Below are 18477 nucleotides of genomic sequence, written 5' to 3' on the forward strand. Positions count from 1 at the left end.
ATCCATCAAGAAGATAAGTAATAACACTAGTAATTAACTACCAATTAGTGGCAACTACCAATTAGTGTACCAATTAGTGGTCATTAACCCCAGATCCCAGCCTCTACCTCTCTCTCTCTTACCTCCACAGCAGATGATGGCGGCCACAAACAGGGCCAGGTCACTGTCATCCAGCTCCAGCCCGTTGAACTTCATGGCGAACTGGAACTTGGGTTCCATCATGTCGCTGAAGGGCCTCCTCAGACTCTTGAGAAACTCCCTGGTGATGAAGCCCGATCCGTAGGCCACCAGGAGGCCGTCCTTGTTCATACATGAGGCCAGCAGGGCGAACAGCGCCTCGTACACTCCATACTTCAGCAGAGTCACCTGGTCGTTCAGGTCCAGGCTGGAGAAGCCGGGGACAGACTTGGCGAACTCAGTCAGCTCTGTGACCGTCTCCACGGAGGTGCACTGGCAGCAGTGGAAGATGCGGACCTCAGCCTCCTTCTCCAGCAGATGGCCCCCAGCCGTGCCCACCATCTTGGCAACGAGGGTCTGCTCTGCCAGCTGGAGGGTATCCATGTCGTGGATGACAAATGGCTGCAGGGGCATGAAAGGAGACAGGGTGGTGAGGAGACATACATTTTGATTGAGCTAAAGCACGGATCTTCCACGCTCCGGTTTGAATCTTGGCCATAGTCTGTAGTCATGTGTAATGAATGCCCATTATGTAGCAACGTTGGTAGATAGGAATGGCCCTATTTCAAACACTTGCCCCTAGAAAGGTTACTGTTGGACTAGTAACCGGAAGGTTGCAAGTTCAAACCCCCAAGCTGACAAGGTACAAATCTGTCGTTCTGCCCCTGAACTGGCAGTTAACCCACTGTTCCTAGGCCATCATTGAAAATAAGAATTTGTTCTTAACTGACTTGCCTAGTAAAATAAATAAAGGTAAAATAAATAAAAAAGACCCTGTGGAAAAGGTAGGTATTTGCAATATTACTACTACTAGAGTGATGAAAGGAAACATGTTATTTCAGGAAGTTTATAGTCTTATTGTGACATAATCTGATCCCTGTTCTTGACCCTAGAGTAAGTTAAGAACTCCCCCGTCTCAAAACCTAAAATGTATTTTATGCCATTATGCATCTGGCGAGGTTAACTTGTTTCTACTGAAATATGTTTAGGGACAGGGCAAACGGGTCTAGATGTCCTACGCTGTAGCAAAACAAACAACAGGTAAATCTAATATACAGGAATCACATGTGTACCCTTAGACACGGAGCCATGTCTTACAAAAACACTGCTGCCTGTGCTTCCTCAACAAGCACTGCAAAGACACCAACTCAACATGATTCCAACAGGAAATACACACGGACTGTGTTTACTGAAATAAACTCAACAGTTATCTAACTCTACCTTGCAACGGGTTAAAAAAGAACACATTTGTTTTTAGATTGTAAGGCTGCTAAGCAACTGTCTCTGGGTCACTGTTTTGGTGGGGCTGTTTTGGAAGTAGGCTACACTACCAGAGATGCAGTGGTGAAAGTTCCCACAAGACGCCAATCCAGCACCTGCTCCTGTATATCAAACCCAGAGCTCTGATAGGTTAATGCTGCGCAAACGATAAACTACATGCTACACACAGTTTACTCAACTCACAATATGATACGCTCCCAACATTTGACTGGCAATGCCAAAATAGTATTGTTGATGGTGGCAACTGGGTGGAAGGCGGAGCAGCTTGATCAAAAGCAGAAGAAGGGTTCAATCTGTGCATACTGTATGCAGAAGCACTACACTGTCAATAGAATGAAACAATATTCAACATATAATACATACTGTATGCAGAAGCACTACACTGTCAATAGAATGACACAATATTCAACATATAATACATACTGTATGCAGAAGCACTACACTGTCAATAGAATGACACAATATTCAACATATAATACATACTGTATGCAGAAGCACTACACTGTCAATAGAATGACACAATATTCAACATATAATACATACTGTATGCAGAAGCACTACACTGTCAATAGAATGACAAAATATTCAACAGATAATTGTAAGGCAACCAGCTGCAATAGGATTGTGTTTGCTCAACATTTGGGAATATTGCTGAACCAATATACAGTTGAGTGAACAAACCTTAACACATTATCTCCAATTCTTGCCCATTTGAAGTCCACTCAACTCACAGAATAATGCCGATTAAACCATTGATTAAGTTTGCTTTTTTCTTTATTTTTTACAGTGTTTGGGTAAATTGAGAATTGTTTTACATTCAGCATTACTCCGTCAAGGGAAATATAGTATGTTTTTTATAAAAGAGATATCTATAGGCCTCCCGGGTGGCGCAGTGGTTAAGGGCGTTGTATTGCAGCGCCAGCTGTGCCATCAGAGACTCTGGGTTCGCGCCCAGGCTCTTTCGTAACCGGCCGCGACCGGGAGGTCCATGGGGCGACGCACAATTGGCCTAGCGTCATCTGGGTTAGGGAGGGCTTGGTCGGTAGGGATATCCTTGTCTCATCGCGCACCAGCGACTCCTGTGGTGGGCCGGGCACAGTGCGCGCTAACCAAGGTTGCCAGGTGGACAGTATTTCCTAGGTTGGGTTGGGTTGTGTTGTGTATCGGAGGACGCATGGCTTTCAACCTTCCTCTCTCCTGAGCCCATACGGGAGTTGTAGCGATGATATAAGATTGTAGCTACTACAACAATTGGACACTACGAAATTGGGGAGAAAAAGGGGTAAAAAAAAGAAAAGAAAAAGAGATATATACACTGAGTGTACAAAGCTAAAAGATTTCCATGACAAAACCTTATTGATGTCACTTGTTAAATCCACTTCAATTAGTATAGATGAAGGGGAGGAGACAGGTTAAAGAAGGATGTTTAAGCCTTGAGAAGATGAAAGTTCAAGACAAAATACTTAAGTGGCTTTAAACGGGGAATGGTAGTACGTGCCAGGCACACCGGTGTGTGTGTGTCGAGAACTTCAACACTGCTGGGTTTTTCACGCTCAACAGTTTCCTGTGTGTATCAAGAATGGTCCACCACCCGGACAACCAGCCAACTTGAGGAACGCTTTCAACACCTTGTAGAGTCCATACCTTGACGAATTGAGGCTGTTCTGTGGGCAAAAGGGGTGTAACAAACAAACGCTTTGTACTTTTTAATGACACTTTTAACATAGGCCAGGCCCTGTTGTTACCTGATATCCCTGCAATAATTCCTTGCATTACGCCTGGTAAGAAAACACTTTAATTTGCTTAACTTGCCATTGGTTCCAACATTGGCAAAATTTTCTCCATGGCCATTGGCTCAACTTACCCCAAGGCAAACCTTTTGACTATATTAGCTCACACAGCTACAAGGATACACTTTCATGCTAGGTTTAGGACCTCATATGGTAGCTTATAAAAAACCCAATGTATAGAACAATCTTCAAATGATCTACTTTGGTTTAGATCACCAACAACTGAATTTGGCTCTGCCCGGAGTATCCCTAAAGTACCCTTCATGTGCATTTTACCAGTAGGTCTATGGTCTCATGAGTTTTACCAGTAGGTCTATGGTCTCATGAGTTTTCTCAAGTACCCCCAGCTGATAGGCCAAGTACCCCCAGGTCCTAGTACCCCTGGTTGGGAACCACTGGTTTAGATACAAACATCATAAAACCTCTAACACAATAAATGCATTTGACTTGGCGAAAATCTGTTTTTTGGAAGTAACTTTCATATCACTTTTTCAATGTGGTTTCTTCCCCCACAGACTCCATGAAATTATGACCTCTTCCTAAATATTTGGTCACATGATTAATTTTGTGTACAGTGCATTTGGACCCCTTCCCTTTTTCCAAATGTTGTTACAGCCTTATTCTAAAATTAATTAAATAAAAAATGTCCCTCATCAATCTACACACAATACCCCATAATGACAAAGCAGTTAAACATTTTTTTTTGCAAATGTAATGTAAATATTCAAAACAGAAATACCTTATTTACATAATTATTCAGACCCTTTGCTATGAGACTCGAAATTGAGCTCAGGTGCATCCATGTTTCCATTGATCATCCTTGAGATGTTTCTACAATGTGACTAGGTCCACCTGTGGTAAATTCTATTGATTGGACATGATTTGGAAAGGCACACACCTGTCTGTATAAGGTCCCACAGTTGACAGTGCATGTCAGAGCAAAAACCAAGCCATGAGGTCTAAGGAATCGTCCTTAGAGCTCTGAGACACATCTGGGGAAGGGTACCAAAACATTTCTGCAGGATTGAAGGTTCCCAAGAACACTGTGGCAACTATACTATTCTTAAATGGAAGAAGTTTTGAAACACCAAGACTATTCCTAGAGCTGGCCACCCGCCAAACTGAGCAATCGGAGGAGCTGCGCCTTGGTCAAGGAGGTGACCAACAACCCTATGGTGACTCTGACAGAGCTCCAGAGTTCCTCTGTGGAGATGGGAGAACAACCATCTCTGCAGCACTCCACCAATCAGGCCTTTATGGTAGAGTGGCCAGACGGAAGCCACACACATGACATTCTGCTTGGAGTTTTGCAAAAGGCACCTAAAGGACTCCCAGATCATGAGAAACAAGATTCTCTGGTCTGATGAAACCAAGATTGAACTATTTGTCCTAAATGCCTAGCGTCACATCTGGAGGAAACCTGGCACCATCCCTACGGTGAAGCATGGTGGTAGCATCATCATGCTGTGGGTATGTTTTTCAGCAGCAGGGAGTGGGAGACTAGTCAGTCGAGATTCTTGATGAAAATCTTCTCCAAAGCGCTCAAGACCTCAGACTGGGGCGAAGGTTCACCTTGCAACAGGACAATGACCGTCAACATACAGCCAAGACAACGCAGGAGTCTCTAAATGTCCTGAATAAATGGGTCTGAATGCTTTATAAATGCACTGTATGGCTTCCTACAAACAAGGGTGGCTCAACTTATCCCTTGAGCTCAACTTAACCCACTCTCCCCTCAAGGCATTGCTAAAAGGCTATGCTAAAGGATATGCTAAAGCTAAACTGAGTGTCTATACATACAGTGTAGTTGGTCCACAGTTTCTGCTCACTGTTTACAACACTGTGATACCATGAGCTCATTGGGAAACCTGGAGAAGATCAAACTGCTTGGACTGAATCACTTCTAACAACTGGACTAGACTATCATTAACTCTAGTAACTAGTAACTGGACTAGACTACTGAAGTCTGAGTGGATACTCAATGGATAATGCCAGAGAAGCCGGTGTTTGCAAGATATATTGGCACGCCTGTAAACAGTGGCAGCTCTGCTTCTAGCTCCTAAGCAACTTTGCTATATTTAGTTTTTTTGGTGTGTTATTTCTTACATTACTAGCCCAGAACGTTAAAAAATATATATATATTACATAGAGCCGGATATAACTTTTGATATCAGAGCGGTGGTAACTCACCAACCAGCATTACGGCCAGGAATACGACTTTCCTGAATTTGATCATTTACTTGTATCCCCCAGGGCAATTTAATTTATCCCAGAGGCTGACGTGGCCAAGACGTGGCCGGAAGAAAAGAGGTATTCGGAGTGCGACTCAGGAGGAGGGCACACCATCCACCGCTTCCGAGTGTATTACTCGCTAATGTTCAGTCTCTGGACAATTAAGTCGACGAGATCAGGGCAAGGATCTCCTTCCAGAGAGACATAAGGGACTGTAACATACTCTGTTTCAGGGAATCATATCTCTCGGGATATACTGTTCCCGTCCATGCAGACAGGAGTAAAGAACTTTCTGGGAAGAAGAAAGGCGGGGGTGTATGTTTCATGGTTAACTACTCATGGTGTGATAACATACAGAAACTGTATATTCCCACTCAAGCCGATACCACAACAGCCCTCAAGGACCTACACTGGACTTTATGGAAACTGGAAACCACATATCTTGAGGCCACATTTATTGTAGGATTTTAACCAAGAAAATTTAAAGAAACCGCTATGGAAGTTCTATCAACACATTGGCTGTAGTACTCGCTTAGGAAAAACACTAGACCACTGGTACTCGCCTTTTCGAGATGCCTACCTTCGGCAAATCAGATCACTGCTCCATTTTGCTCCTCCATTCCTAAAGGCAGAAACTCAAACAGGAAGTACCTGTGCTAAGGACTATTCAACGCTGGTCTGACCAATCAGAATCCATGCTTCAAGATTGATCACAAGGACTCTGATATGTTCTGGGTAGCCTATGAGAATAACATTGACGTTTACACGGACACAGTGACTGAGTTCATCAGGAAGTGTATAGGGGATGTTGTTCCTAAGGTGACTATTAAAACCTACCCAAACCAGAAATGGATAGATGGCAGCATTCACGCAAAACTGAAAGGGCAAAACACTGCATTTAACCATGGCAAGGTGACTAGGAATATGGTTGGATACAAACAGTGTAGTTATTCCCTCCGTAAGGCAATCAAACAGGCAAAACGTCAGTACAGAGACTGAACTAACACTCACTTCTGTCATCATGAAGTGCTTTGAGAGGTTAAGGATCATATCACCTCCACTTTACCTGACACCCTAGACCTACTACTGACGCCCCTACTTCCATTCATTTGCTTGCCGCCCCAATAGATCCACAGATGATGCAATCACCATCACACTGCATACTGCCCTATCCCATCTGGACAAGAGGAATACCTACATCAGAATGCTGTTCATTGACTATAGCTTAGCCTTCAACACCATAGTACCCTCCAAGCTCATCATTAAGCTCGGGGCCCTGGATTTGAACCCCACTTTGTGCAACTGGGTCCTGGAGTTCCTGATGGGCCACCCGCAGGTGGTGAAGGTTGGAAACAACACCTCCACTTCACTGATCCTCAACACAGGGGTTCGTACTCAGCCCCTCCTGTACTCCCTGTTCCCCCATGACTGTGTGGCCATGCATGCCTCCAACTCAATCATCAAGTTTGCAAATGACACTGATTACCAACAATGACAAGGCAGCCTACAGGGAGGAGGTGAGGGCCCTGGCAGAGTGATGCCAGGAAAATAACCTCTCCCTCAACATCAACAACATGAAGAAGCTGATCGTGGACTTCAGAAAACAGCAGAAGGAGCATGCCCCTATCCACATCGACGGGACCGCAGTGGAGAAGGGGGAAAGCTTCAAGTTCTTCGGCGTACACATCACGGACAAACTGAAATGGTCCACCCACACAGACAGTGTGGTGAAGAAGGCGCAACAGCGCCTCTTCAACCTCAGGAGGCTGAAGAAATGTGTCTTGGCCCCTAGGACCCTCAGAAACTTTTACAAATGCACAATTGAGAGTATCCTGTTTGGCTGTATCACCGACTGCACCGCCCGAAACCACAGGGTTCTCCAGAGGGTGGTGCTGTTTGCCCAACGCATCACTGGGGGCACACTACCTGCCCTTCAGGACACCTACAGCACCCGATGTCACAGGAAGTCCAAAAAGATCATCAAGGACATCAACCATCCGAGCTATCATCCAGAAGGCAAGGTCAGTACAGGTGCATCAAAGCTGGGACCGAGAGACTGAAAAACTGCTTTTCTCTTAAGGCCATCAGACTGTTGAATAGCCATCACTAGCCGGCTACCACCTGGTTACTCAACCCTGCACCTTAGAGGCTGCTTCCCTATATACATAGACATGGAATCACTGGCCACTAGTCACTTTAATAATGTTTACAAACTGCATTACTGATCTCATATGTATATACTGTATTCTATTCTAATGTATTTTAGCCATTTCTTTGATTTGATTTTCGGTTGCCAGAGACGCGACCCAGTCATTGTCTTTTTGTTCTGTATCTATGGACATGACCGAGTAGTTCGTTCTAAATGTTCCATTGCCATACTGGCTGCCAACGTTCTTATCCCTTGCTTGCTACCGTAGCTAGCCAACTACGGCTAACTACCAGTCACGCCAAACAGTGCAGCCAGAATAACAGCAGTAGCTGCATTTGCGTTTGTTTAAGCTGTTTTGTCGTGACATTTTATTTGGATACATCCATAACAATGAGGCGCGATTTCACCTGGCATAAAAAATGTGCTCTCTTGTCAGGACACAGTTGTTCAGAGGAACTCGCCAACAACACAGCCAACACAATCACTTCAAACTTAAACTGGAAAGACTGCAAACTAGCTACACTTTGTTTATTTTTACCTTTTTTCAATTTACATTTCTTTGTACATGCAGTTGAAGTCAGAAGTTTACATACACCTTAGCCAAATATATTTAAACTCAGTTTTTCACAATTCCTGACATTTAATCCGAGTAAAAATTCCCTGTTTTAGGTCAGTTAGGATCACCACGTTGTTTTAAGAATGTGAAATGTCAGATTAATAGTAGAGAGAATGATTTATTTCAGCTTTTATTTCTTTCATCACATTCCCAGTGGGGCAGAAGTTTACATACACTCAAATTAGTATTTGGTAGCATTGCCTTTAAATTGTTTACCCTTGGGTCATAAGTTTTGGGTAGCCTTCCAGAAGCTTCCCACAATAAGTTGGGTGAATTTTGTCCCATTCCTTCTGACAGACCTGGTGTAACTGAGTCAGGTTTGTAGGCCTCCTTGCTCGCACACGCTTTTCCAGTTCTGCCCACACATTTTCTGTAGGATTGAGGTCAGGGTTTTGTGATGGCCACTCCAATACCTTCACTTTGTTGTCCTTAAGCCATTTTGCCACAACTTTGGAAGTATGCTTGGGGTCATTGTCCATTTGGAAGACCCATTTGCAACCAAGTTTTAACTTCCTGACTGATGTCTTGAGATGTTGTTTCAATATATCCACATAATTTTGCCTCCTCATGATGCCATCTATTTTGTGAAGTGCACCAGTCCCTCCTGCAGCAAAGCACCTCCACAACATGATGCTGCCACCTCCGTGCTTCACGGGTGGGATGGTGTTCTTTGGATTGCAAGCCTCTCCCTTTTCCACCAAATATAACGATGGTCATTATGGCCAAACAGTTCTATTTTTGTTTCATCAGACCAGAGGACATTTCTCCAAAAGTACGATCTTTGTCCTCATGTGCAGTTGCAAACCGCAGTCTGGCTTTTTGAAGGCGGTTTTTGAGCAGTGGCTTCTTCCTTGCTGAGCCGCCTTTCAGGTGATGTCGTTATAGGACTCGTTTTACTGTGGATATAGATACTTTTGAACCTGTTTCCTCCAGCATCTTCACAAGGTCCTTTGCTGTTGTTCTGGGATTGATTTGCACTTTTCGCACAAAAGTACATTCATCTCTAGGAGACAGAACGTGTCTCCTTCCTGAGCAGTATGATGGCTGCATGGTCCCATGGTGTTTATACTTGCGTACTATTGTTTGTACAGATGAATGTGGTACCTTCAGGCGCTTGGAAATTGTTCCCAAGGATGAACCACACTTGTGGAAGTCTACAATTTTATTTCTGAGGTCTTGGCTGATTTCTTTTGATTTTCCCATGATGTCAAGCAAAGAGGCACTGAGTTTGAAGGTAGGCCTTGAAATACATCTACAGGTACACCTCCAATTGACTCAAATTATGTCAATTAGCCTATCAGAAGCTTCTAAAGCCATGACATAATTTCCTGGATTTTTCCAAGCTGTTTAAAGCCACAGTCAACTTAGTGTATGTTTTCTTCTGACCCAATGGAATTGTGATACAGTGAAATAATCTGTCTGTAAACAATTGTTGGAAATATTACTTGTGTCATGCACAAAGTAGATGTCCTAACAGTAGATGTCCTAACAGTAGATGTCCTAACCTAATTTGTGGAATGGTTGAAAAACAAGTTTTAATGACTCCAACCTAAGTGTATGTAAACTTCCGACTTCAACAGTATCCATAAAAACTATGCCAGCTGATTGATGATTTCAACTGGCTGAGAAACGCTGCCTGCCTGTCTGTCTTGTCCCGTCAAAAGACACGCTCATTACTATGGGAGATCGAATTTGAGATTGAATTTGAATATTGAAACAATTTTGCAAATGTAACAGAGACAGACAGCAAGGTTTATACAAATATCCACTGTTGAAAAATAAATGTTAGTCTAACAGAAATATGAGATAATGTCTAGATTACTTTTATAGTGGAGATCAAGTACATAAATAGCCTGGCTGGGCTGATGAAACAGTGGATTGCGCAGTAAGATGGAACAGAGTAAATAGGCATTTTAACATCATATATCTTAACTTGTGGAATAGACACCGGCTGGAATGCGGTTTTAACCAATCAGCATTTAGGATAAGAACCACCCGTTGTATAAAGAGAACCAAAGATTCACCACTGAACCGAGAACTACAGACTCACCACTGAACAGAGAACTACAGCCTAACCACTGAACCGAAGAACTCAGATTCACCACTGAACAGAGAACTACAGACTCACCACTGAACAGAGAACTACAGACTCACCACTGAACAGAGAACTACAGACTCACCACTGAACAGAGAACTACAGCCTAACCACTGAACCAAAGAACTCAGATTTACCACTGAACAGAGAACTACAGCCTAACCACTGAACCGAAGAACTCAGATTCACCACTGAACAGAGGAACTACAGACTCACCACTGAATAGAAGAACTACAGACTCACCACTGAACAGAAGAACTAAAGACTCACCACTTTTTTCCCCACCTTTATTTAACCAGGTAGGTCAGTTGAGAACATGTTCTCATTTACAACTGTGACCTGGCCAAGATAAATCAAAGCAGTGCAACAAAACAAACAACACAGAGTTACACATAAACTAATGTACAGTCAAAAGCATAATAGAACAATCTATGTACAGTGTGTGCAAATGTAGAAGAGTAGGGAGGTAAGGCAATAAATAGGCCATAGAGGTGAAATTAATTACAATTTAACACTGGAGTAATATACAGTGCCTTGCGAAAGTGTTCGGCCTCCTTGAACTTTGCAACCTTTTGCCACATTTCAGGCTTCAAACATAAAGATATAAAACTGTATTTATTTGTGAAGAATTAACAACAAGTGGGACACAATCATGAAGTGGAACGACATTTATTGTATATTTCAAACTTTTTTAACAAATCAAAAACTGAAAAATTGGGCGTGCAAAATTATTCAGCCCCCTTAAGTTAATACTTTGTAGCGCCACCTTTTGCTGCGATTACAGCTGTAAGTCGCTTGGGGTATGTCTCTATCAGTTTTGCACATCGAGAGACTGACATTTTTTCCCATTCCTCCTTGCAAAACAGCTCGAGCTCAGTGAGGTTGGATGGAGAGCATTTGTGAACAGCAGTTTTCAGTTCTTTCCACAGATTCTCGATTGGATTCAGGTCTGGACTTTGACTTGGCCATTCTAACACCTGGATATGTTTATTTTTGAACCATTCCATTGTAGATTTTGCTTTATGTTTTGGATCATTGTCTTGTTGGAAGACAAATCTCCTTCCCAGTCTCAGGTCTTTTGCAGACTCCATCAGATTTTCTTCCAGAATGGTCCTGTATTTGGCTCCATCCATCTTCCCATCAATTTGAACCATCTTCCCCGTCCCTGCTGAAGAAAAGCAGGCCCAAACCATGATGCTGCCACCACCATGTTTGACAGTGGGGATGGTGTGTTCAGGGTGATGAGCTGTGTTGCTTTTACGCCAAACATAACGTTTTGCATTGTTGCCAAAAAGTTCAATTTTGGTTTCATCTGACCAGAGCACCTTCTTCCACATGTTTGGTGTGTCTCCCAGGTAGCTTGTGGCAAACTTTAAACAACACTTTTTATGGATATCTTTAAGAAATGGCTTTCTTCTTGCCACTTCCATAAAGGCCAGATTTGTGCAATATACGACTGATTGTTGTCCTATGGACAGAGTCTCCCACCTCAGCTGTAGATCTCTGCAGTTCATCCAGAGTGATCATGGGCCTCTTGGCTGCATCTCTGATCAGTCTTCTCCTTGTATGAGCTGAAAGTTTAGAGGGACGGCCAGGTCTTGGTAGATTTGCAGTGGTCTGATACTCCTTCCATTTCAATATTATCGCTTGCACCATGCTCCTTGGGATGTTTAAAGCTTGGGAAATCTTTTTGTATCCAAATCAGGCTTTAAACTTCTTCACAACAGTATCTCGGACCTGCCTGGTGTGTTCCTTGTTCTTCATGATGCTCTCTGCGCTTTTAACGGACCTCTGAGACTATCACAGTGCAGGTGCATTTATACGGAGACTTGATTACACACAGGTGGATTGTATTTATCATCATTAGTCATTTAGGTCAACATTGGATCATTCAGAGATCCTCACTGAACTTCTGGAGAGAGTTTGCTGCACTGAAAGTAAAGGGGCTGAATAATTTTGCACGCCCAATTTTTCAGTTTTTGATTTGTTAAAAAAGTTTGAAATATCCAATAAATGTCGTTCCACTTCATGATTGTGTCCCACTTGTTGATTCTTCACAAAAAAATACAGTTTTATATCTTTATGTTTGAAGCCTGAAATGTGGCAAAAGGTCGCAAAGTTCAAGGGGGCCGAATACTTTCGCAAGGCACTGTATGTGCAGATGAGGATGTGCAAGTAGAGATACTGGGGTGCAAAAGAGCAAGAGGGTAAGTAATAATATGGGGATGAGGTAGTTGGGTGTGCTATTTACAGATGGGCTGTGTACAGGTACAGTGATTGGTAAGCTGCTCTGACAGCTGATGCTTAAAGTTAGAGAGGGAGATATAAGACTCCAGCTTCAGAGATTTTTGCAATTCATTCCAGTCATTGGCAGCGGAGAACTGGAAGGAAAGGCAGCCAAAAGAAGTGTTGGCTCTGGGGATGATCAGTGAAATATACCTGCTGGAGCGCGTGCTGCGGGTGGGTGTTGCTATGGTGACCAGTGAGCTGAGATAAGGTGGGGCTTTACCTAACAAAGACTTATAGATGAACTGGAGCCAGTGGGTTTGGCAACAAATATGTAGTGAGGGCCAGCCAACGAGAGCATACAGGTCGCAGTGGTGGGTAGTATATGGGGCTTTGGTGACGAAACAGATGGCACTGTGATAGACTACATCCAGTTTGCCGAGTAGAGGGTTGGAGGCTATTTTGTAAATTACATCGTCGAAGTCAAGGATCGGTAGGTTAGTCAGTTTTACGAGGGTATGTTTGGCAGCATGATTGAAGGAGGCTTTGCTGTGAAATAGGAAGCTGATTCTAGATTTAATTTTGGATTGGATAAGCTTAATGTGAGTCTGGAAGGCGAGTTTACAGTCTAACCAGACACCTAGGTATTTGTAGTTGTCCATATATTCCAAGCCAGAGCTGTCCAGAGTAGTGATGCTAACACAGGACAGATCTCTGAGGAGGTAACACACAGGACAGATTTTTGGGGGGATTTCAGATGATACGAAAGAGAGGTTGAATATGCTAGTAAAAAGGGTTGCAACAATTTTGGAGGATAATTTTAGAAAGAGAGGGTCCAGATTGTCTCGCCCAGGCTGCTTTGTAGGTATTCCTGATTTTGCAGCGGGGGAGTTGCTTGGGCAAGATGCTGCAGAGGGTGCTGAGATGTTGGTCGGGGCAGGGGTAGCCAGGTGGAAAGCATTGCCAGCCATAGGAAAATGCTTATTGAAACTATCGATTATCGTAGATTTAGTGTTTCCTATCCTCAGTGCAGTGGGCAGCTGGGAGGAGGTGCTCTTATTCTCCATGGACTTTACAGTGTTCCAAAACTTTTTGGAATTAGTGCTATAGGATGCACATTTCTTTTTGAAAAAGCTAGTCTTAGCTTTCCTAACTGACTGAGTATATTGGTTGCTGACTTCCCTGTAAAGTTGCATATCACAGGGGCTATTTGTTGCTAATGCAGAATGCCACAGGATGTTTTTGTGCTGGTCAAGGGCAGTCAGGTCTGGGGTGAACCATGTCTGTTCATTTTTTGAATGGGGCATGCTTATTTAAGATGGTGAGGAAAGCACTTTTGAAGAGCAACCAGGCAACTTCTACTGATGGGATGAGGTCAATATCCTTCCAGGATACCCGGGCCAAGTCGATTAGAAAGGCCTGGTCGCTGTGTTTTAGGTTTTAGGGTGTGTTTAAAGGGAGCGTTTGACAGTGATGAGGGGTGGTCGTTTGACCGCGGACCCATTACGCATGCAGGCAATGAGGCAGTGATCGCTGAGATCCTGGTTGAAGAAAGCAGAGGTGTATTTAGAGGGCATGTTGATCAGGATGATATCTAAGAGGATGCCCATGGTTACGGATTTAGGGTTGTACCTGGTAGGTTTCTTGATAATTTGTGTGAGATTGAGGACATCTAGTTTGGATTGTAGGACGGCCTGGGTGTTAAGCATGTCCCAATTTAGGTCACCTAACAGTATGGATTTTTAAAAGTAGAAGCTTGAATTGTTTGGGCACAGACCTGGATAGTATGACAAAACTCTGCAGGCTATCTCTGCTGTAGATTGCAACTCCTCCCCCTTTAGCAGTTCTATCTTGTCGGAAAATGTTATAGTTAGGGATGGGAATTTCAGGATTTTTGATGGCCTTCCTAAGCAGGATTCAGACACGGCTAGGACATCCGGGTTCGCAGAGTGTGATAAAGTAGTGAACAAAACTAATTTAGGGAGAAGGCTTCTAATGTTAACATGCATGAAACTGAACCACTAAACAGAGGAACTACAGACTCACCACTGAACAGAGGAACTACAGACTCACCACCGAACATAGGAACTACAGTAACAGTTTGGTCTGTGTTACATGTGGATGTGTATTTCAACTGACCTGTGACCACTGACCGCTTACTGACTGAATCCTTTCTGACATCTTCTTTCTGACCCTTGCCACACCTACACCCACCAATGATGGAATTCACCAATTTACCAGAAACATAACACTTATCCCACCCATATAATCTACTCTTGGAGTCCACAGATCTAAGGGCATAATCTTTAAAGCAAGATGGAAGGAGTTTTTTCCCAAATACTGTTAATAATGGTCCTTTATGAGTCAGGGTCATATAGAGTGTCTCTTCATAAAGTATATTCAGACAGATGTGTCCTAGAAATGTATTTCTGTCGTTGCATGATTCTTTGGCTCCTATTGCGTAGTTGTTGCCAGGTTATATTGACACATAAGGGCTGTTTGATTGCCCATTTCATCACATTTAAACTGGATCCAAATGCAGCCTACACACTCCAAAGGGAATCATTCAAAATATAATATTGGACCCTTCTGGTTGCACAAAAAAAGACATGGTGTAATTCATTAGGGTTGGAACAAATAGCATTTCCAATATTTGAATTATTCCCTTTGGACAGTGAGTTTCAGTTTGGTCCAACATGCAAGCAAGCCCCAAGCCCCAAGCCCCCCCACTTCCACACACTGCTCTTACTGGAGTGCTGGTCTTTCCGGTGAGGATGGTGCGGGCTTTGGCCTTGTTCATGTTGAAGTTTTTGAGGTAGGCCTCATAGATGTGCCTAGCCAGGGTCTTCTGGTCGGCTTGCTCGGGGTCCTCCACCTCCCTGTCCCCCGTCTGGATCTCTGCCTTCAGCTTCAGCTTCTCTGACTGGGGCATCCGACCAAAACGGATCGCTAAACAGAGAGCACAGAGGAGAGGAAGAAAACACATTAGGTGCAGCATGGCAGTGACGTGTCATTTTTATTGAATTAAACTGCAACGGACAAAGATGTATCTGTTTTGCTGAGACAGATATGCAGACGCATGCCAATTGTACAGTATATTGTTTATCAAATCAACATAAGAAAGATATGGAGGTTCAAGACAATTGAGTACTGTTTGCCAAATCATGAACACTGTTGTTTTAAGTTTTCTAGATATAAAGACAGGTTATGGATCCCTGGAGACATGAGTTTAATGTCCTGTATGTTTCAGGAACAGTTGAGAGAATTGGGGGCAGGATGAGGGCTAGTTGAGGATTAATGTGCTAGCACACTAAAGAAAATAGCACAAATCAGGTAGCTAGTGTGTGTGTGACTCTGATCCTAAGTGTCTAGCTAATCAGATTACAGTTGCACTACCAATAACCCCTTCCCGCTGACACACACACACACACACACACACACACACACACACACACACACACACACACACACACACACACACACACACACACACACACACACACACACACACACACACACACACACACACACAACAGCAGGTGCACCTATTGCATATATTTATGGTACTCTAAAGGGATACAGCTGGGCTCAGATTTCACTGGCTTCTATAGCACAAATGTGTTCTATTGTGATTAACCACACCACACACACACACACATTCACTGACTGGTAAATTACAGTAAAATAAGCCGGTGTTCAGAATGGGGCCATATTAGATTACTGTATAAGTGAATGGTTCCTCTAAACTTGGCAGATCCCTGGGAAGGATGGCAAACCTGGGTTCAAATACTATTCGACATCATTTCAAATACTTTGCTTGGGCTCAATTGAGTTTACCTGGCAGACTAAAGCAAACGCTTAAAGTATTTGAAACATTTCAAATAACATTCCACGTCAGGAGGATGGTGATCCTGAGGCAGCAGCCAACTGTCATTAGAGAAAGAGGAAATGAGAGATGCTCTGAGTGGGGCCCAGGAGACTCGCGATAAGAACATCAGACTAAGAGGAGGATGAGGATGAGTCTTTGACTCACTAAAGCAGAGCACAGGGACGGTGTGGGACAACAATCTGTCAGAGCGTCTGTCAAACAAACAACAAACAACCCAATCTATGCTGCTGAAAGGCTTAAGGAGCAGGGAGGAATTTATAATGTCTCTTCTGGAGTGCTGTAGTCCTGCTGAAAAAAGTCTACCAAGGCAAGAGTGACGACCGAAATAAATTGCACACAGAACTCAGACTTTTGTGTAAATCTTCCATTGAAATCCACGCATGATTTATGCAAAAGGGGGAGAGAGAGAGAAAAGGGGGGGGGGTCTAAAGCCTCAGTGTATCAGGTTCTGTATGTTCCATGACCCTCTCCCATGTCATTCTCCTGTATACTGTTACATTTAGGTAACATATGAAACACCCCTAAAAAAATATATAAACAAATTAAATAAACATATGAAACACAATACACATGCACAGATAGAGGGACTGTGTGTACAGATAGAGGGACTGTATGTAGATATAAAGGACTGTATGTACAGACAGAGGACTGTATGCACAGATAGAGGGACTGTGTGCACAGATAGAGGGACTGTATGTAGATATAGAGGACTGTATGTACAGATAGAGGACTGTATGTACAGATAGAGGGACTGTATGTACAGACAGAGGACTGTATGTAGATATAGAGGACTGTATGTACAGATAGAGGGACTGTATGTACATATAGAGGACTGTATGTACAGACAGAGGACTGTATGCACAGATAGAGGGACTGTGTGTATAGATAGAGGACTGTATGTACAGCCAGAGGACTGTATGCACAGATAGAGGGACTGTGTGTACAGATAGAGGACTGTATGTACAGACAGAGGACTGTATGCACAGATAGAGGGACTGTGTGTACAGATAGAGGACTGTATGTACAGCCAGAGGACTGTATGCACAGATAGAGGGACTGTATGTACAGACAGAGGACTGTATGTAGATATAGAGGACTGTATGTACAGATAGAGGACTGTATGCACAGATAGAGGGACTGTGTGTACAGATAGAGGACTGTATGTACAGACAGAGGACTGTATGCACAGATAGAGGGACTGTGTGTACAGATAGAGGACTGTATGTACAGCCAGAGGACTGTATGCACAGATAGAGGGACTGTGTGTACAGATAGAGGACTGTATGTACAGATAGAGGACTTTATGTACAGATAGAGGGACTGTGTGAACAGATAGAGGACTGTATGCACAGATAGAGGGACTGTGTGTACAGATAGAGGACTGTATGCACAGATAGAGGGACTATGTGTACAGATAGAGGGACTGTGTGTACAGATAGAGGACTGTAAGCACAGATAGAGGGACTATGTGTACAGATAGAGGGACTGTGTGTACAGATAGAGGACTGTATGCACAGATAGAGGACTGTATAAACAGATAGAGGACTGTATGTACAGATAGAGGGACTGTGTGTACAGATAGAGGACTGTATGCACAGATAGAGGGACTATGTGTACAGATAGAGGGACTGTGTGTACAGATAGAGGACTGTATGTACAGATATAGGAAGTGCAGATAAGATAAGTGAACACCCACTTTATTGTTCCTGGGGGGAAACTTGTCTTGAACACACAAGTGCTGGTCCCACATAAACATTTTGAAATTAATACTAATATTGAGAATCAGTTCCAGACCTGGGTTCAGATACCATTTATGGTATTTCAATTACTTTAAAAGACATTTGGAAGTATTTATTTATTTTTTATTCGAAAAGACTAGTTAAATATTGGAATGTATTTGGAAATATACGTGGCAAGTATTTGAAAATACTGAAATACTCTGACTGAAATACACTCCCATGCATTTAATCCATTATTTGAAAATAACATTTCAAATGTGTATTTGAAAATACTTTCAAATAG

General features: G+C 43.1%; 1 protein-coding gene across 2 annotated transcripts in view; it reads right to left on the reverse strand.

The window, feature by feature from the left end:
* LOC118359266 (peroxisome proliferator-activated receptor alpha-like) overlaps positions 1 to 18477 on the reverse strand; it is a 69203-nt gene that overhangs the window by 4846 nt on the left and 45880 nt on the right. For both annotated transcript variants that reach the window (XM_035737700.2, XM_035737699.2), the window contains exons 5-6: positions 15316 to 15515; positions 123 to 579 (exon numbers count right to left, since the gene is read on the reverse strand). In XM_035737700.2, coding sequence (XP_035593593.1) covers positions 123 to 579; positions 15316 to 15515 — 657 coding nt within the window. The remainder of the gene's footprint in view (positions 1 to 122; positions 580 to 15315; positions 15516 to 18477) is intronic.

The sequence above is a fragment of the Oncorhynchus keta genome, chromosome 26 (genome assembly GCF_023373465.1).
Source record: "Oncorhynchus keta strain PuntledgeMale-10-30-2019 chromosome 26, Oket_V2, whole genome shotgun sequence".
Taxonomy (NCBI): Eukaryota; Metazoa; Chordata; class Actinopteri; order Salmoniformes; family Salmonidae; genus Oncorhynchus; species Oncorhynchus keta.